Below are 21,924 nucleotides of genomic sequence, written 5' to 3'. Positions count from 1 at the left end.
AAAGCCGATTTATTAAGAAAATATAGAATAGTGCGCCGAAATATTTCACACAGCTTCAAATGACGTGGTATTCTACAACATATCCAAAATTCATCCAAATCGGTGATTCGCATGTCTGAAGTTCCCCTTGTTAAACAATTTAAATGAGAAAATCAATATTTTATGTAGATACATATGCGTATATTTGAATATATCGCTGAATTACCTAAATGGGCATCGCTGGCGCGTCATCAACTCCATTGTTGTGGCTTTCATTTCTGGGCCGCTGATGTTGCAGTTATCTGACTGACAAATAATGGTTGTCAAAAAATGTTGCGACGTCGCTGAACAGTAACAATAAAAACATTACATTACTACCGCTTTTATGTTCATTCGATTCGTATCCACATACACACATCAATTCTCAAACAGCCTGCCCCTCAGCCCATCCCTGCTCCACAGACATGGCACAATCATCCATCAAAACTGAAAATTACAAAATTACGTGGACACTACTCAGCGCTGTGTGTCCTCAATAACATAAACATGGATATGGTAAGACCAACAAACAGAGCGATTCATATGTATATGTATGTGTGTATGTATGTATGTATGTGTACGTGTCAGACCTCTAAATCGAGGATAATTGTTAATTTCGATTGCCGGAAATGACCTTGTCATCATTTATGATTGCTTAAACCGTTGTGTGTTAAACCAATATTGAAATTTTTATTTAAATTGTTATCCAATTATGAAAAATAATTTCATTGATGTTTATCATTTGCCATAAATGTAAGTACATTTATATGTATGTGTATGTGTAGGTTATTTAACCTGTTTAAACAAAGAGTTGAAAGTATTAAAAATGCAGCGCCTCATTAGTTTCGAAATTATGTGCTCTAAAATGGTGAGTGAGTGGAATGATGAGCAAAATCTTTATGAAAACTAATTTAATTGCAAATATTCTAAATTTTTAATTATTTGGTTGATTTTGAGTGCTGATATTTGTGGTTTCCGCAATAAAAGCAGGAAAATTAATTAAAATAACGCCCGCAAATTACGCACAACAACAAGGCCTGACCTCAAAAATTACGAGTGCAGTCATTGTATTTGGTTGGCCAACTAGAATTTGAACCCAAAATGCAATTTACACTTAACCTCTATCAGTGGAAAGCGTGTGCCACACACATGCGAATCGAGGAAGAATGTAAGCCAGTAAGAAATCCCGTGTACATACATATCCATTTCAAAAGGTATTTGGGTGTCGTTACGGGCAATCGCCAAGTGATAAAACCAATTTCGTGGCGAATTATTACGCCAATATGAGGGGGCAGCTGTAATCACTGAGCTACACGCACGTATCCTTCTAACCTAACCTAGCCATTTTCTTCAATCACCTACATACAACCCACACTCACCCATACCAGCACACCCACACCCTCACACACACACATACGCACAATTGCCAGCTAGACGGTTTTAAGAGTTTTAGCAGTCGGCCACTAATTTACCTACGATAGGCCAAATCGATGTGTTAAGTTGACTGTAAACGTTACATTCGATTAAATTCGGCTCGCACGCCAAAACTCTTGGCGTCGCCACTGGCTTCGTTGTTGCCACTGACTGACTGTGGCAGAGACACAAACAGAGCCCAAAGACACACACACAAAGCAGAGACATAGACAGAGTCAGAGGCTGAGTCCATGTCGACCGCATTGACCCAGTTCTGCAGTTCGTCAGCCTCTAATAAAATATCTCTCGAATCTCGAATCCCGAATCTCTTCGTACTCCAACACGAGATGGCCTTAACCAAAGAGAGAATTTCCCTTATCCTGTGTTCGGTTAGCCGAAGATGTGCTCCTGCCATCGGCTCAAATTATGACCGGCATGGCATCCTGCCGATGAGTGGCCGACCTTACAACAATTGAAGTCAGTTCTTCGACAATACTCCAACGTCATGGACGTGTCTCGCTCGTGATTTTAATTTCAAATATCGTCGACTGTCGAGCTGGTTGTTTTTGTTCTCGTCTCCGCCGCCACGTTGGTGTTTGGCTCCCCTTTTATCAACAGCCGCCGAATCTAAAAGCGTGAGAGAGAGGTGCTGGCATCTTTGTGGCCAAAGTCAAATTTGCACGTGCTTTTTGCGCGGCCAAACGCGAAGTATTCCTTTGAGTGCGCGTGGGATTCACATTTCGGGTATAGAATGAAATTTCAAATGTGTGTATGTGCAAAAGTTTTTGAAGTGGAAAATATGAGAAAATCCTAACATGCACGCCCGCCCTGTTCCCAAGCGAAACGTAACGCCCCGTCACACACCTCACCTCACCTCACACACACATACATACTAAAGCATTTCGGTTTTGGTTTGGACCATAATCCGCTCCTCACGAATTTGGATACTGATTAGTTTTGTTTTTGGGGCCAAAAGACAGTTGGCAAAGTTTAGAATACAAAAGCATTAGCCACACGTGCCTCCTCTTGAATGTATGCGAGCGAGGCAGCAAAGTGTTCGTGTCTGGCGGTTTGTCGCATCGCTGATTTTTAACGTTTTTTTATTTTCATTTGCACCGTGTTATTTCAATTTCTGTCGCCAGTTTTGTCAGCAAACGATGCGTTCAAGTGCCATACTCAAGAGGCCTCCTCACATTATGCGTGCAAATAGAGCCATTCCAGCGACCCATGACTGACACGTCCAAGCTATTTTTTTCCCTCTCTCGCACAAATGGGGGGAAAAAAATCTTTTAGATGTGCGAGTTTTTAGTTGCCTCCGCCCTCCTCCACACATAGAAATCTAACGATGCGGCATCATTAATCAAATGTCAAGTGGGTCGTGGGTGCTCAAGTTCACTCACAGCGTTGCTGAGATAAGATAATTGAATAATACAACTAATGCGAATGTATCAAATGGAAGCACTAGAAGGAAGTCACTTAAGTCAAAAGAAAGAAAACTCATCATAGAATGATAAGATGATGTTTTTATGCCAAGTGAATTGTTCTGGCTCTACTAAATACAACTAAATCTGAACAATTTTAAAATTTAATGCAAAAAGTGTGTGAACAATTTGACTAATTGTTATTATTGTTATCCCAGGAGAAGAATGTCATTTGCTAAAAGCTATAGCACAAATGTTGACTGCCAAAATCGATGTAAACATTGGGGTTAGAAGGAGCCTCTTCAGAATGCTCTCTAATTGTGGGTGTTTGCCTACACACAATCTCTGATGACAGTGATACAGAAAATCGTTGTCAACCCTGAAAATTGATTAAGTTTCAAGCACACACACACATACAAAAACGGACACACACATATGAAAGTTAAAGTTCGGACTTTCGACAGTGTTTGTGCTGCAATTTATTCTGTCTGCGTTTTGATAATCAGATTTCAAAAGATCCAGATTCCGAATATACACACACAGACACACACTGGGGAGCTGTCGGAGAGTTGTTTGTGTCCGGGTGACAGAAACATGTGTCATCGTGCTTTAATTAAACATTCTGATGTCAAACTGAAATGATATGAACTGTTCTTCTTTTCCTATTCAAGTCTCAAGTGGACTCCAACTACGAAAGCAGCGACTAGAGAGAGGCTTTTGGCCAAAATACGCCAACAAGGAGTAGCAAACAACTGCTCGGGTGCTGGGTAATGACATCCACTCTTCAGTTCACATGTCAAATACAATTTTAATTAAAAAAGCAGTTGGAGAATGCATCATCATTTCAGCAGCGTACATAATTGACCCAAATGACAAATGAGAGTAGGATCCGTATAGAGCATATTATATGTATATAGATCATGTCAAAGTAGACGGATAGTTTAGTAAGTGATTAGTAGCCAAATGGAAACAATTTATGATTTTTTAAAGCGAGACTTTATCGATAATTTCCCCTATAGAAGCCAATCAATATGACTTTATTTTATAGGCAATTCTGTATATTGTATGTCTGCCAAATTGCAAATTGCAAATCCAACGACATGAAATGAAATTTAAATGTGTGAAAAATTGCAGCTATCGCAAATTGTCACAGGACGACAATTGTGAACAGGCCTTTTTCCGCACACAGATAGGATATTCTGTTTCATTTTTTTTTTGTTTTTTCCATTCGCGTATGCGTACCGATTTGGGTATTACCAGTGCCATTGCAGTTGTTTCCATTTTGTATGGCACTCATTTGCATATGCGTGTGTATATGAATTTTGATGGCTTCGATGATGGGCCTAGAAATGGCGATAACAGTGTGTGCCTGCCAGAGGCAACTTTCGCTTGTGGTTGCCCCGAGGCAAGTTGTTTCAACCGCTATGTCAGCAGGTGCTGGTGTGGCCCAATTGAATTGCATGTGTACAATGAAATCAGTGTTCTCTATAAAACGAACGTGCGTCGTTTAGAGTTGATCTCTCTCTCTCTCTCTCTCTCTTGGTTGTGGTTTACTCACCATTGTGTTATTAAATAATGTAATTTTTAATTTAGCGTTGCTAAAATTGCATTCATTGCACTTTTTGTTTGACAAACAAAACGAAAGAACGGAAAAAGCTGACAAACTAAAGCAAAAATCAACAAAAGCAACAAAGGCAAAGCTAATGCCTGAAGTGAAATAGTGCTATAAAGTGAATCTGATTTCGCATAAAAGTGACATCCGGTGTTTTTGGACGTTATTCTGTAAAAGTTCATGCGCAATCGCATCTACAGCTATAACACAGAGTGTCGGCCTTGCGCGGCTTTGCAGTTTGGCGGGGCCAACGCCTGTAATGTCCCAGTCCTGTCAAACAATAAACCGTGAAGCGCAGCTCGCAACGCCGCTGGATAATGGATTATTCACAGGCCAAGAGTTTGATTTTATCGCTTCTTTGCGTGCTCAGTGCAGCGAATGGGGAAGTCATCTTTCGAATTGATCCATTGGGTAAGCTACTACTTACATTTTGTTTTTTTAATGTTCACAGACTCATTTTGTTTTTTTTTTTGCATTGGAATTGCATTCGGGAGACTGTTTTGCAGAAATGGTTTCGTTACTCTTAACATTAAGAGAAAGTGCAAAAACTATAGCATACTTATTTGGGTTCACTTGTGCTTCATTAATAAATTGTATGTCAGTACTTGTTAAAGACTTTATTTCTAGGATGGAATTTCTGGAATTACTGAAGTATTAAAGTTAAAACTTGAATTTGGTTTATGTTTATATACCGACTAATGTATCTACATATATATGTACATACTTATAAGACCTGATTTGCATACTTCTTTTCTTTTATTTTAATGCCCAATTAGGGATTCTGAAATATTTCATTGTAGAGTAGGCGGGTTCTCCTGTTGAAAATTGAGTTCAGAGAGTTCACTTACAATCCTAATCCCGAAACACTCCACGCCATTTTATGACATAAAATTACGACGTATGAGAAAAAACACATATCTTAGTTAGGATGATAAAAAAAAAAATATGGTCGTCGTCTAGAAGCAGTGCCTGTTTATAAAATTTATGCTCTCAATTACAAAAAAGTAATGTCTACCATGAGACCTGTCTCTGTCGTTGAAATTGTTTTGCTGGTTCTTCGTTTTTGCTTTTTTTGTGTTTTATGCCGGCCAAATGAAAAGTTTTTGATGTGACGCACTGCGTCCAAGAGTCGTGTTATTCCACCCGTTTATAAAACACTCTGTTAACATGTCAAACAGTCGAAGCCATCAGTTGAAACAAATGAAAAGCAAACCAAAAAAAAGGGTGCGGGATTGTGAATAGAGTTGTACAGACACAGACACACACACACGCACAGACAGAGAGACGGACAGACAGTTAGACGGGGATCAACAATAATAGAACCAGCGACAGCGGGAAATGTTTGACTTACTTTCCTCTTTATGTGTGTCCACGAGTGGGTAACTAGCTACATGTATGTATGTGTGTATGTGTGCACGATGAACATATATGTGTGTATGTGTAGGTTCTTTTTATTTGTATGCAAGCATCCATATATGACAAAACACGTTCATAAATTTTGTTTTTGTTTCCGCCAAGTTGCAAAGCATAAAGATGGATAAGTAGCTAAAGAGCTGGACCGGATGGAAGTGGAAACAACGTTGGATTGGGGGCGATGTGCAAAAGTTTTAACAAAGTATTAAAAAAGCTCGTAAAATGTCATAAACTTTTGTTTCCATAGGATTAGGCCAGGTCCACTATAGAAGCCAAAGGGAAAACAAATAATGTTTATATCTTGCAGTCTCACTTTATTTTCTTTTCTCCCTTTTCGTTTATTTCTTTCTTTTGTATTTTTATTAAAAATACAAAAAAAGAAACGCAGAAACGTTTTTCCGTCGGCACTTGCGCCTCTTGTTTATTTGGACTCTTTTTGCAAATGGCTTCACTTTACATACACATACACATGTAGGCAATGGGCATACTAGAGCATTGCATAAATATTATTAAGGCAATTAAATTTACTTTGAACGTGTTATTATAAGCGTACACCTATAAAATTCTGTAAAAGTATTTTACGTTTTTTTCTCATTTGGCTGCTATGAATAATTAAGAAAAACATAATTATATTAAGCGGCATGAATAAGAACTTGTAGCCTTCAATGCGAATTACTTTTAATACACAGTTCAGAGCTCTATGTTTCATTAAATTTAAAATTTAAAATACCAATTATGTAACGAAACAGTTTCAATGAGATAAAAATTTAACCAATAATCAATTTTATGTTTCACAGAGTAAAATTATGCAATCGCTATGAGCAAACCAAAAATGTAGCATACTTTACAGAGCTAAGTAACTTATTGTTAGACCTTTTGGAATTGATAGTAAATGGGAAACTGAACCATTTTCTACATCAAAATACTTATCTAATTCATGTATAATAAAAACCTGAAAAAAATGTAGACAGAAACTACTTAAGAATTTAATAAGCATATCAATTTGCTTGATTACATTTTCAAGTGCCTTATATATGGCTTCTTCATAATTTGGCTTCAATTTATTTTGAGGATAACAAAATTTTGATTTCATCAAGAAATAGACTTTCAATAGAAAACGCACTCAAGAATTTCACATCGGCAATTCATATCAAATAAACTTGGTAATGGCTACTCAATAGAGTGATTCTCTATCCACTAAGATGTTGTAAATCAACATAATCAGCTGAAATCACAGTGGGATGCCATTAACCTTGGCCCTTTTTTATTTTTGTAGTGGAATAACCCTTAAAATACACATCTTCAATATGCCAGTCAGCAATAGTCAATAGTGAATTGGCTATGAATTTTTCTATTCCGACTTGGACAATAGATACATAAATAAAATGGATTTTTGTCGGTTTTCGTTGGCGGCGGCAATGGGAAGAAGGGGAAATATTAAATTTCATTTAATTAGATTTATTTGGGCAACGAGCACAATTGGGCGAACATTGGGCATATCGGTGACATATCGAGTTTTATTGGTTTGGGGTCGAAGGACAACAAAACGGTATCGTGAATCCATCGTGGACCAGTAAGGACCAGCACGGCCCAGCCAGGCAGTGTCAACAAAAGCGAATTGCCATTTATTATGCGTACCAAAATAGGGCAATAAAATATGGAAGCTACGTAGCCGACTACACTGACAGATGAGTGGCAAGAAGGATGCCAGGAAAAGGGCGAACAGCATCCCCTGAAGAAATCAACAGAGTTTTGCATGAAAGCTGGCCAGCAGAGAGAACATCAAAGCCAGAGAGAGAGTTGTGTCGTCGGTGAAGATGGAGGGACGCACACACACACACATAAGTACATAAGAATAAATCAAAACAAATCAATTTCTTCTGCGCCATTGAGTCGACAACTCCCAATGACAGTTGCTTTCTTTGCTTCGATTCGTTCGTTCAATTGAACATTGACTCTATGTATCCAAAGGCATAGACTTGCTTGTGGACACGCAGGCTGTTGCCTTTCTCTTGCCAAACAGCAAATAGAAGTGACAACTAAATTGAGGCTAAGCGGGCGCAGCGTCTGTCTGTTGGCCCTGTGCAGCGACGGGTTGCTCCAGAGATTTGAGAGAAAGCAAATCGAAGAAATACTATATGTACATATAGTCTCACATATAACATGAATTATTGCGTGTGGCGCAAACACACTAGATTAAGTCCAAGTCGACGATGCCGTCGCCACTTTTACGCCATGTCTCGATCCTAGATCCGGATCTAAAGCTGATTTTGCTTCAGCTAGGCAACATAAATTTACGCTTAAATTTCGTTCATATGAACTGAACTGAACTGGTTCTATGGTAGGCATGGCAATTCTTGGGAGGGTTCTTCTTTTACTTTAGTTTTTTTTTTTCTTTTTCGTTGCTTCGGTGGGGGCAACTGTTTAGCTAACTGAGAGGACGATTGAGCTGTGCACTTACTGCTCATTAAATATTTATTTTTCGCTTGGTGAATTGCGCGAACTTTACGTCAGTCTGTTTGTACATTTATATATTCTTGTCTATTTGACTGTGTGAGTGCGAGCGCGAGTGGGTGATTGTATGTACATATATACATTTGTATGTGTGTGTGTGTGAGTGTGAGTGTGTCAGTAGGAGTTGGCATAGAATCCGCTGATGCCTGCAATGATGCTAAATTTGTCTAACAAATGAAAATAATTCGGTTAAATTTTAATAGTGTACATGAGAACAGGAAAGGCAAAAGCAGGAAATGCGAAAGCATTGCCAGCAACACAGAGCCCGAATCCTAATTGGATTTGTTTGCCAAATTGCTTGTGCGAACCTTCTACATACATACATACACAGATACAACATAAATTCTAAACAAATATGTTACGTACATTGACCTATTGTTATATTCTGCACACATTGAAATGGAATCAATCTAAATTCACAAGGCGAATAGATGTTTTTTTTAGTCTTATTAAAAAGCAAAACTTTTAGAATGTATCCATAAGTAATTGAAATTTCATACTTTCTGTCAGTTGAAGTCAACTTTGTAATGAGCGACCCAGTTTTTTGTAAATATGTAGGTAAGTTTCATGCACCAAATGTGCCAAGATTCTTTTGCATCAGTTTGACTCCCTGTGACCCACAGACCTTGTAACTACTACTACCATTTATGTGGTTGACATCGTGCATTCGTCTGCCTGAAATTGCTCTCACAGATGCCACAAGAAAACGATTGTGATTCTGCCCAATGTGCCCTTGCATAAATACTCGTCTATATTTCCGTCTTACTTCTCCTATACTGAAGCTTAGAGCTCAAGTGGAGCAAAGAGTGGGGGCAGCATGTCCCTTATGCTGGTTGCGTTCATGGGATGGCATATATACATTATTCATAAGTATGTAAAACGATGCGGTATACAGACATGTGAGAAAAATAAAAACAAAAAAAAACCCAAAAACATACAGACTTCGATATATACTACAGGCAAGGCAAGGACAACTTTGGGAAGTAATGTCATCGCTCAAACAAATTTCATGCCCGACAGTTTTCCAACGTAAATGAGGAGCCGTCACTGTTGCTGTTCCTGCCCCAACCATTTTTGTCCTCAACATTCTAAGGACTTTACTCCCGCAGCATGCCACAGGCCTATCAGTCTGAACCGTTTTCAATTTCAAATCAAATAAAAAGTTTCAACAAAAAAAAAAGCACCCAAAAAACTTTGTATATATGTGCGTCTGTGTGAACACATACATATACATACGTATGTATGTACAACTGTGCTGCAGACCGACCCTTACCAGGCTATGGGAAGCCACAAGGTCAAAGGGACTTTTTGTTATTTTTATTGTTTTCCCAATTTAAGAGTCCCCCACAGAAAATGCTTTCACTTTAAAAAGGTACACCCTTTATGTGGCTGGCCCGGATAATTTAGTAGTGGTGTGAAGTGGCCAGGTTTTATGGCCAAATGCAGCGCGAAATTGTTCTCTGCGCTGCTATTTGGTTGAGAGATTCGATTGCTTAAGTTAAATGGCCACAATAAAAACTTTACAGAGACCCTTTACCAACCCAAACCGCACAAACACACACACACACACACACAGAAAGACACTGGGCCAAGGACTCGTAAGTCAATTGAAAAGTTTTGCCTAGACAGGTTGAGGGTTATTATAGTCAATGGAGTGTGATGAAGCCCAACAGAATCACTGACAAAACGTGACTTTTTAAGTAGTACCTCAACTGGTAGATACATTTACACAATAAATTTGCAAATGATCAAGTTATTACTTACTCGATTAGATGGTTATGGAAATTAATCATTTTCTACTCAAATCACTTATTGCCTTTTTCTTTTATCTATCTCTGTGTCTATGGCAGAGAAAACTTTGCAAATGAATCGGTAGTTTGCTTAAATGCAAATGGGCGGCCAAACTATTGCCAGGCAATTTATTGTCATAGGGCGGTAACGCCACGAGTCCACGACTTTTACCGATGGGCGTATTAGTGTGTGTGTGTGTGTGGGGGTCCGAGCTGAAACAACGAATGTCCTATAGAAATAATTACACTGCGGCTGCAAACTACGCCGCCTGCCGCTCGAGGCGAAAAAAGGTAGCATTTGAATATAATTTATGGTTCGCCATATAAATCAGTTGGCCACCCACCGCCAATGCCGCCACAGCATCCTACTTTCGGCCCTTTGGCTTGGGGGTATGTCAGTCGGGTTGTCGGATGGTCGACAAAAACAAAATAAAATCGTACGCGCAAGACCCGAACTCATTAGAGATAAAACGCTGCCACACGAAATGAACGGCTGGCCAAATTATTTTTCCATGTCCGCCCTAAGGCGATGCAGACCATGGGCTTCAGCTGATATATGTGGGCTTTCACTTAGCAGCGAAGCCATTTACATGATATTGAGAATTTTACTGGGTGCTGGTCTCTGGGCCTAGGCCATATCAAAGATGGATTGTTCCAGTTGATGGGGCACGGGAGCTACCCACAGTGCCATCAAATTAGCTAAACATTGAGTGTGGAATTCAGATGGACGAGATGCTCCTAAGGTCGACAGCCATCATATTGTTGTTGTTGGCGGGTATTTTGCTGGTTCATGGTAACACGCGGTATCGGTATGATAATTAAATTTTGCCTGGTGTGCTCAGCGACCCAACCTTATTTGATGATTGCTTGTTGGATAACGAGGGCTAGGCGGGGGGTGGGACGGTGGCGCAACACGGGCAAATGGTAGCCGACGACAAGAAATATAAAATCGAAAACAAAGCCCATGTTACCTGGGCCAGATGGGTCAAAAGAAAAGCAACAGTGTAGCGGCGAGAACCAGAAAATGTTTTCCGCTTTCGACCTGTTTCAATTTGGCTGGCAAATCCCTTGGGGGAGTGGGTGGTGGAGCATTCTAAAAATGTTTCCTTCTCGCCTTTGCTTTTGAATGGTTAAAGCGAGCATCTCACACCAAGTTTTTACTATGCCAAGAGTTCGCCGGTCCAAATAACTTGACGCTGTACTTACCGCAACTTCATTTACTCAGCGCTACATCTTGCTCAGCTAACAAAGAGAAAGAGTATAGGAGAAGGTCTTTCGGTCGGGGCTATGGTGGCCTTTCTATATTCAGTCAACTCACCAGCACTGTTTGCTCAGGTGAAGACTATTAGCCGCGTGTTTTGTTCATTCATCGGGTTTTCTCTTGTCCTGAACCTGGGCTCTGGTCCTGAACCTGGAGGCGTGCCACCATTGTGTAAGCAGCAAAAAATACCGACAACCATCGTCGGGTCATTTTCAATTTGGTCCTTTTGTTTTTTCATTTCATTGGAATTACTGGACAAGCCGGAACAAAAGGTTGAAAAAATTGTGCTCACGTGTTGACTGACTTGCAATTTGGTTTTGGTTCATAAATAAGTTGGGGGATGGCATATTTTAAATTTCATTCTTTATCTACTGACAGACTTTATATTTACACGAGTTTATAAGTTATTTAAAAATTTTCCATTTCTTGTTTACTGTATTTTTTAGCTCTCCTATCGGCTACGTTGCGCACATATCAAAAGGCATCCTGCGATACGGATCAGGTAGTCATTGCCTGTCCACGTGGCACAAGCATCTCAATTGAATTTGCCCAGTACAACAAGTTCGTGGCGAAAGGTAAAAGTGATACATTGTTTTCTGTTAACCATCCTTTTAGCACTTACATACGAGTCCTTTGCCTTTTGGTCATGCATACGTTTCAGATGGCTACAGTATCGAGGAATTGTGTCCCGTTTCTGGTGCCCCTACACCGGAGATACGGGGCAAGCCGAAGATTCTATTGCGTGGCTCCATATTCGGTTCAACGTCACAGAAAGTTCCGGCCAATCGATACGTAAATGGTGGCTACGGATATGGCTTTGCCATGGGAGTGCCTCCCGAAGTGGCAACAAGCACAAGTACTAGTGCAAGTGCAACTAACTCTGACACAGCAGCAACAAGTTCCACATCAGAGACTCAGAACTCTGAATTAAATGGTGACAATTCACCTGAAAATTGCATGTGGCCAAATGCCTTACAGGTAAGTAAAAAAAAAAAAGCTCTTTCAATTTGAACATGTGTCTTTAAAACAAAGTGTTAACAACAATAGAAATGTATTTCCGTTTCGGTGATCGTCGTCGTACAGACATTTAATGGAATGACAGGAGGCAATTTGCTACATTCCAAATTTCGATTCCAGTTCATTAAACATGTCGGTTTCCTTTTGCCGCATTACCAAACATCGTTTTAACCAATAAATGCCGACTGTCAGCTATCGAGGCGAATTTAAATTCAAAGAAAATTCAAAAAAAAGGGGAAAACAATGTAAGAATGAAAGCTTTTTGATTTTAATATGCCTTGGTGTATAGATGCCCTTAGGAGAGACAGAGAGATAACCTACAGACAAATGCCAAAAGGCAGTAGAGTTAAGATATAGCTCAGCCTATCCCGGGCCACTAAGGAATCCCTAAATATTGACGAAGGCCAAAAGTTGCCTTCCTGTCAAGCCAAGTCAATGAGACCAGCCCACCGCCCCGCAGCCACCGTCTACAGTCTACCCCCGCTGTGCCTGTGAGGATTCCATCACGTCCCTTGGGGTATCATTAGGCCGACAACAAACGAAACACAGTTGCTCCCGCCATGCCGTGCCAGCGTGGCGCTCAAAATGGCTACCACAGCACATCATTTGTCGCATCGTTTTTGTTTCCCAGTCTTCATTGTTCGAACGGCTGTTTTTTGTTGACGCTTTCTGCCTGCTCTGTGTATCGCAATCAGTCGGGCACAGCAACATTTTAAATCGTGTTAAGGCACCAAAGCCTCACTACGGCCAGCAAGGCGGATACTGCTGTCAACACAAGATAGTGGAAAATAAGTTGAATTTAAACAGTATATACACTTGCCTTGCGGATTAAAACGCACCAGGAACAAACCCCAACACCAGACACCAGTCTTTCAGTCTTTCAGTCAGTCCAAAACCTGATTCTCTGGCCCCTGGACGTTTGTTAGTCAGCAGAAATAGAATCTCATCGTTTGCATGCACAAAATACACAAATGGTAAACAAGTCGGACAACGTATTTAAGTGAAAAATGCACATCGTTAGCAACAATGGGACGTTTGATTGAATAGACGAGAACGGAACAGGGAACTAATTGCGAAAAGCTCTTCTTTGACTGTGCACTGAAATGAGTTGAAGTTCATGTTTCATTTCAAAACTAAATGCAGTTAATTATTAAATTTATTTTTAAATACAAAATTTGCTATCCCATTTAAGCTCAATTAAGAACGTCTTTGTGTTGTATTATCTTAAAGTTAATTGAACGTATGATTTTAATTATTTATCAATCAAAGTGGAATAATATAATTTCATAAATGCCAATAATTTTCGATCATTTAAGGTCAGCCTTTCTCTTGATTGATTTAATTGCGCCAAGACAAAGTATCATTTGTATTGAGGCAATCTTGGAATCAATAGGTTGCTGAAATGATTTTGCAAATAATAAATATTAAATCAGAAATTGATTTGGGTTTCCACAGTTTATATATTTATACCATACATCCATAGGGTGAAATGGTATATTAAAGTCGCCAAAATGTATGTAACAGGCAGAAGGAAGCATCTCCGACCCCACAAAGTATATATATTCTTGATCAGGATCAAAAACCGAGTCGATCTAGCCATGTCCGTCTGTCCGTCCGTCCGTCCGTCCGTCCATCCGTATGAACACCTAGATCTCGGAGACTATAAGAGCTAGAACCACCAAATTTGGTATGCAGTCTCGTGTAGTATGTACGCTTATCGCCCCCGGAATTTACATAAAACTGTTTTTCTTAAAAAGTATGGCAGATAGAGACATCAAATTTGGGTTATATACTTGTTAAGTAAGCGCGCAGAAAATAATTGTTCTAACTTTTTGCCACGCCCCCTTCCGCCCCCGGAATTTACATAACTCTGATTTTCTTAAAAACTATGAAAGCTACCGACATTAAATTTGGTATGTAAACTACCTTAATACACGCGCAGATATTGACTATTTAAAAAATTTGCCACGCCCATTTCCGCCCCCGCAAATTAAACAAAACTGATTTTCTCGAAAACTAACAAAGCTAAAGTCACCAAATTTAGTATGTATATTGGCTTAGTATGCGCGCAGAATACATATATTTTAATATGTTGCCACGCCCACTTCCGCCTCCATAATTTAGAAAAAACCGATTGACTCTTGCAATTTTTTGACCATCGCGATCAAATTTGGCAGACTAATAAATCTTATCTATTTCTATCAAACTACCAAATTTGATTAAAATCGGACTAGAAACATACAAAATATACGTATGAACGTATTTTGCTACGCGATCCATAAGGGCAGAATTGGCCGTAGGCTAGTGGCGGCGCTAGAGTGCTCGTGTGTTTGTAGAGTGAGCGAGATAGCATATGGTATGAGGCATGTTAAAACAATTTAATAGACATACATTTGGTTTTCGAAATTTTAAATATTTGTTTCACCTGGTGTATGGTATACCCAAGTCGGCGAGACGACTTACTTACTTCATTTTCATTTCAACCTCAGTTAGTAAGTTTTAATTGTTAATTATTTTCTGAATCTAATTGAATGGCAAATTTCAAAGGATTTTTAAATAATAATCGCCGAATATAACGAACTAAGTAACTGTAGCGTTAATATGGGAGTTCTACTATATAATATTCCGATCTGCACGTTGAATGTTGGTGAAAACTATTTGCTAATTTCCTTTCATTTTTTCTTGTTATGTCAAACGGCATACAATTTAAACGGGAACTCTTCAATTACATTTTGTAAGCAAATATTTTATTTCAATTTGTGAAGTTTACAATTTCCGCACAGCTTCTGGGCGAATTTTGCGAGTTTTCTCTTTGCGCACAAGTGCCATACTAACACACACACACACACATACAAGGACATGCACATTCACCTTTTGAGAAAAACGACTGCTAAAATACAACTAATGCACGATATTCCTTCTTGGTCCTTTATTTTCAGTATTCGCTACTACAGACGGTTGTTGAAGCTTGCCAGAAGAAGAAGCATTGCAAATTTCACGGCTCTCCTCAATTTTATGGACTGGGTGCCAGCGGAGTGGGCGACTCATCCGGCACCAGCAGCTATCACAGCAGCACCGCCAGCTCAAATGCAATCAGCAACGACCCCTGCCCCAAACGTAGGAAAATCGTCGAAGTTGCCTACAAGTGCCGTCCATGTAAGTCAGAAAGAAAAACACAGACTAGTTTTGTTCAATTTAGTAAAGTCTATTCGCCGCTTGGCAGCAACCGAGTGAGCGAATCGATACCTCTCTGGCAGAGAAACAAGCCATAGTGGTTTTTGGGGAACAGAGTATACCCGACAGCCGATATCAACACATAACCGTCCAGTTGAATAAGTTTAACAACAGTTTCGGACCGTGGGTTATATAGGCTAAAAAATAGTAGCTCTGAGCGCTTCCTTTACTCCTTTTCGACAGCTGTCGGGGAATCAGATGGGTGGAGGGTGGATAATATTGGATAATATTTTGTAGTTCAAATGCTGGCCAAACTTGCCGGCTGGCACATCTACAACAAGTTTGGCGCTCTGTCGTGCGTTCCAAAAATCCATTCAGGTGGAATGAGAGCATAGTGGGGCTGAATGGGTGAAAGTTTGGCGTGAGGATGGGTAGTCCCATGGTAGTATAAGTATGTGTATATGTACATATGTATCGACAGGCAACAAGGCAAAGTAACACAATTGCAAACAAGCGAGTTTGGAGACGGAAGCGACCTCCAACTACTACTCTCCGATTATTCGCCTGTGGACGTGCCTTGTGCCACACGAAAAACTTCGATGACACAAAATTAACTTTCAACGTTGCAGCGCACGTTGGGGTACTTGAAAATTGCAACAAATGTTCGCCAATCCCCTCCCCCCACCCCTCTTGTTGTACGAGCATTTGAATTTCAGAGCCATTATCGAAACAAGCAAAATGAAGCGACTGAAACGAGCGGCGAACACATTCAAGTCAGATGCAGTGGAAAAGCCCGTGACTTTCAATTACAAAGCGCCAAAGTCGGTGATTGGTGTACTCAATGCGACATTATCGCTAGCAAGGCTTGGATAGTGCCAACAGTCGTGGAACTCCCAGCCAATTCAATGATTACTCAATGCCTGAATGGCTCGACGAACAAAAAAGCCAATTTGCTACGAATCAATGTTTATTCCACTAATGAGACTACGGGCGAATGCTCGTGGATAACAGGACAAGACGCTAGTTTATTATGTCACAGCAATAAGAGAAACTTTTTCCATTACCTACTCATCTGAATTTTTGTTGAAAAGAAGCGGGTCTTGTCTCTCCCTTTTGGATATAACTTTTCTAACTAAGTGTGTGTGTGTGTTTTTTTTTATTTCCGCAGATGAGTTTCGAAGTAAAGTGGCATGCACGAACGACGTCGCCCAACTGGAGTGCAATCCATATTCGCGAATTGCGGTCTACAGTGCCAGTTTCGGACGTACAGAGTACGAGAGTATTCAGTGCCCTCAACCTCAAGGCGTTCGCGAAGAAAGTAAGTTTACAGGAGAAGAGGGGTCATGAGGTCTACGCATCAATCATTACAATGACCTCGATATTGACACCGATTTTAGTCTGCAACTTGCAATTTACTTAACTTTAACTTATCCCTCACAGCATGCCTGGCCTCATATGCCACCGAGACCGTCATGCAAATCTGCCACGGCCGAAGACGCTGCAACTTGGCAGCTGACGCAAATACCTTTGGCTCCCCATGCCAGCCAAACTCGCGAATGTATTTGAAGGTTGTTTACACATGCGGTGAGTAGGGTTTTTGGGATAAAAACGGGAGCATTGCGAGGAGAATGGATGGGGCAGGGGGTCACCTGCCACTCAGGGTGATTTAGAGCATGGCCATTGTTGGCGCATCGCATCGCGCGTCAGTGCACAAGATTGATGCCTGTTGCCAAGGGCCCGATACCCGTGCCCGTGCCCGTGCTTGTGCCCATGCTGTGCTTGCTGACTTGGCCGCTTGATTTATGTGCGTCACTTAGACCGCCATTCTATGTCTTTGTTTTCCAGTACCCAAGCAAGTCCTGAAGGAAAGCAACGAATCTGAGGTGGAGCCCGACGAATCGGACGACTTCGAAGGCGACATAAACGACCTGTACGATGATGAGTTGATCTACAAGGAGTCTGAGGCGATACCAAAACTGTATAGTAACACCACAGCAACGGGTCGTCGTAATGCGACAGGCGGCAATAATACTAGTTCGGGTACCAGCACCAATCCATCGGGCAATCGCACCATGACAAACGGCTCAGCAGACACAGATGTGAATGGCAGTGGCGTCAATCCTGTAATGACGCACAGCGCAGACTTAAGTCTGGAGGGTAAGGCCATTCTTTAAAAACTAACAGACCAGACCAGACCAAACCAGACCAAACCAGACCAAGCCAGAGCGGTGACTCTTAACGCCCAGTCGGGCTTCATTTGGCATAATACGAAACATAAATAAACACACTGCCAGCATCTGCAAACTCGGACTGTGAACTGTAGCCAAAGCTTTTGTGAATGACAATGACAGCAGCGTAGACGTAATCCCACTAGAGCCGTCTCATGCTTATTGTAGCAAAAGATGTCGCAGACATTTCAAAGTAACCAAATCTGATTTGCAAACAATATTCAACTTTAATGCCAATGCCCGTTGCTCTCAAGTCTGTGTGTTTGAAAATCCTAGTCCAAATACCTACTGCTACACACGTTCGTCTCACAAATTCTTTGTTTTAATTTTTGCGGGGCTTTAGTTTACGTATTTAAATGGATCCATTCCATTGCTTTGTCCTCACAGATGACCAAGAGCGGCTCTATTTGTATCTGCTAATCATCGGTTCGCTGGGAGTCCTCTGCTCCATTGTTATTGTGGCCACAAAACTGGTACTGCAGAAACGACGCAGTCTCAGCAGTGATACGCACTCAAACTCCTCCACGAAATGTGGTGGAGGCGGTGGCATTGGCGACGAGACAACAATACCCAGTGGGTTCAATGATACAATCTCTGAAATAGATGCCGATATCGATTTGACCACTCCGCTGCCAGTGCCGAGTGTCTCCAAAAATGAGGTAAGTTTATTCCATGCCAGGGTTTTTCCTCTCTCCCTCTCTTTTTCTGTGGGTTGCGTATCTAATCAGTGGATTCTACAGAATTACGTAAACTATGTGACGCCAGGAGGTGGCATGTATGCCAGTCTAGCACCCAGCCAAATGACACCTGCTGGTGGTGGACCTGGCCCTGCAACTAGTTTAATTGCCAATCCTCTAATAGTGGGAGCGCGACAATCACCAGATGTAATCGGCATCTCGTCGGGAACCTTTGTGGCAACAAGTAGTCCTGGTGGTGTAAATCAGGGTACAGTTGCTGGTATCCTAACACCGGCCATTGTGATCGGTAGCAATGCAACCGGAGCAGGTCTACCTGGAAGCAGCGCAATAAGTAAGTATTTTATGCATGCCACGAATGCTACGTCCACAATTCCTCCCTTGATCCAATCCTATGTAGGCACTATGGTACCTATAACTTCACTGGCCCAATACACAACGGCGCCCACAATTCGCGGCGGTTACATTATTAACGCCGAGAGCATGAGCGTTCTACAAAGACCAAATAACACGCCAACGCCACCTTCCTCTTTGGCAGGCGGCTCACCAGCACATCCTCCTGCCCAGCAAATGGCATCACCATTGGCTATGCAACCATTAAGCCATGTACCTCTGCCAGGCACCTCAACACTGCGGCGGACCAAACAGCCGATGCTTCAGCAACAGCTATCCTATGACGGCACTGCTCCACGCACCTTATCAACCGGTGTGGCTGTTGGGTCACAATACTACTACGGATGACAGAGCACGCTAGATTGCGAGCCTCATGTGTATACCACATCCATAAACGTTGCGGTCACTTCCCCCAAGCCCGTTAGCCAAGCCATAGATAAGTTGCCGCCAACACATCAGGCAGCTGCTGCATCGTTTGAGGACTCCACTTCGGCATCGGTTGTAAAACCTGATCCTGGGCCCTAGCCACCAAAAGCAGCAATAATTGAAATTGCTCTGAGCACCAACGACAATATGAATCAGATGGGCACAAGCCCAAACCCCAACGCAGCCACCTCTTCCTGTGGGCAGCAGCAGTACTAAGGGTAAGAGGCGCTCCATCCTACACCCCCCTCCCATCTCAACCGCCTTTGGATGTCTGCCAGAGGATGGACGAGCTGTTTTTAAATATGGACGAGCTTCCGGTAAATGTAAATACCTAATGAATGAAACTGATACATAAACAATTGTAGGTTAATTCTCAGAAAGTCGCCAAACTCGTAGCTCCCGTAGTCAAGGTAGATAAGTTCTTGAATTATGTTAAAGCCAAGTGTCCCTCACCCCATTCCATGTATTAGCGTGGTTATCTACTCCAGATTCTTGTAAATATATGTTAACTTTCAGCGGCATTGCATCAAAAAGCAAAAATTTGTGTATGTGTATGTGTGCAAGTCTGTGTGAATGTGTCACCAAAAAGTCTGTCTATCTTGTTTGAATAATGACTTCCTGTTCATACCCAATAAGTGAAAGTAAATTGCGTGGGGCTCATTTAATGTTATCAATAATGTAAAGACAACCATAAACATAAACACATTGCCTACAAATAGGCATCAACACAGACACACACACACACACACACACATACTACGAGATACACACAGATTATGTGTACTATATCGTACATCAAGCAAACAAATTCAGACAACGGCCTAAGAGGAGGAGCAGCCACAGGACACGGGCTGGAGTAACTAATGGGTTGGCAGTGCAAGGACGATGCCATTGCTAAGACAAATACCACCATATCATATAAGTATGTATGTATGTACGGTTTCGTTGTATATCCGGGCAGACGTAGAACAACGAATTCCTTCTCTCTCCCTCTCTCTCTCTGTCTACTTTCAATTTTCCCTCACGAATTTGAGTAAACAAAACACGAATCTTCATAACTGTCGTAACATATGCAGGGAGGAACTTCCTCCTCCTCTTACTCCGCCCCTTGCTTGCGTGTGTGTGTGTGCGTGTATGCCTGTTTAAGGCGCTGAGGCATGTAAATACTTTATTGGGGAGTCTGACAATCCGGCCTAGGTCTAGTCTGGTCCCATCATAACATAACATGTTCCATGAGCGATTTGACGAACGCGTGCGAGTCTACAATTTAGTGTGTGTTTCAGATTAATGCTGTACAAATGTACGTTTGGATGAACGTAATTAATATCCGGCATTATTGGGCCCAAAAGGCTGCATGTTGTGTGGCTACAAGGGCACGAGCGAGATAGAGGCCTGGCCAACTAGGCTAATGGATTGCTCATACGTGCTAAGGTAAATCAACGATTATGTGTGTGTGTAAGTGTGTACAATTTGTGTGTGCTTGTTAGTATGTATTTGCTTGTTGATATCTGTAAGACCATGCCACGCTAATTCTGAACAGATTAGGCCACATTTCTAGTATAGATTAAGTTTCACTCAAAGATAGTTTTAGGAAATAGAAAGATTATAATTTTTATTGTTCAAGAACTTGTTGCAGCTCGTGTAAGAGGCTTAAGAATATATTAAAGATGATTTTATCTCACAAATTTAGGCCAAATTTTTTAAATAAATAAATCCCACAAAGCATGATGAGTTTTTAAATGGCCAAATTGTTAATTTATCATTACCAAGAATTTCCTTAAATATAAATAAAATAAATTCTATGAGTGTTAAATCTCTGTTAACAGAGTTAAATTATTCATAATAAAATTGAAAAATTTTTAAATATGGATTACATTTTATGACAACTTCTCGTTTGCTTTCTGATTTATGTCGACCCATTTTAACTAATTCACTTCTTCTTTCCCGTGATTCTTAACAAGCTCTTTTAAGGCATTAACGCTAAATTGTATGCAAAATGCAATAAACGAACATTCTCGATATAATTGGAAAATCATTTTCTATTATTAAATATGTTTCTGTATATTTTCGCGGTTTGTGTAATCCTTTAAAAAGTCCAAATATTTATAGTTTTCATTTAATTATTGAAATATTCGCTTTTTGGTTATACCATACTCTCTCTCTCTCTCTGTCTCTCTCGATTTTTCAACATGTGTGGTTCAGTTTTGGGATTTTCATTTTAAATGTCAAGTGCCTTCCTAATTAGCATTTAAGTGTGTATGATGTATTTTTAATCGTAGGCGTATGCAATAGGAACAAACTGTACATACACAGCCCATAGGCCAAATTAAAATAACTAAAAGTACATTGGTACTTTTCTCAATTAGCCAAAAAATGTAAATATCACAAGCATAGTAATAGAATCCTCTTGAGAAAATAGAATGTACAATTGGCCAGCCGCATAGTTGCCACAAAAAGTTACTTGACACAAAGTCGAATTAATCATTTAAATTGGTCTAACTGCATTCCGAGATTCGTTAGTAGTATAGCATCGAAATAAAAGTCGGATT

At 40.7% G+C, this 21,924-nt stretch overlaps 1 protein-coding gene across 3 annotated transcripts in view; it reads left to right on the top strand.

Annotated features, from left to right (window-relative positions):
• The window catches only part of LOC6650954, a 35,888-nt gene extending 14,728 nt beyond the window's left edge, over positions 1–21,160 (top strand). The window contains exons 1-10 of one of the 3 annotated variants that reach the window (XM_002073837.4): positions 4,452–4,875; positions 11,889–12,017; positions 12,104–12,420; positions 15,399–15,615; positions 16,802–16,951; positions 17,074–17,217; positions 17,479–17,790; positions 18,249–18,520; positions 18,602–18,890; positions 18,957–21,159. In XM_002073837.4, coding sequence (XP_002073873.2) covers positions 4,782–4,875; positions 11,889–12,017; positions 12,104–12,420; positions 15,399–15,615; positions 16,802–16,951; positions 17,074–17,217; positions 17,479–17,790; positions 18,249–18,520; positions 18,602–18,890; positions 18,957–19,297 — 2,265 coding nt within the window. In that variant the 5' untranslated portion in view covers positions 4,452–4,781 and the 3' untranslated portion in view covers positions 19,298–21,159. Of the gene's footprint in view, positions 1–4,451; positions 4,876–11,888; positions 12,018–12,103; positions 12,421–15,398; positions 15,616–16,801; positions 16,952–17,073; positions 17,218–17,478; positions 17,791–18,248; positions 18,521–18,601; positions 18,891–18,956 lie in introns of those variants that run through there. The other 2 variants (XM_023180258.2, XM_023180257.2) reach the window with 2 other exon arrangements.
• Positions 21,161–21,924: the final 764 nt, after the last annotated feature.

The sequence above is a fragment of the Drosophila willistoni genome, chromosome 3R (genome assembly GCF_018902025.1).
Source record: "Drosophila willistoni isolate 14030-0811.24 chromosome 3R, UCI_dwil_1.1, whole genome shotgun sequence".
NCBI classification, from domain to species: domain Eukaryota; kingdom Metazoa; phylum Arthropoda; class Insecta; order Diptera; family Drosophilidae; genus Drosophila; species Drosophila willistoni.
This window is presented reverse-complemented; position numbering and strand designations above follow the sequence as displayed.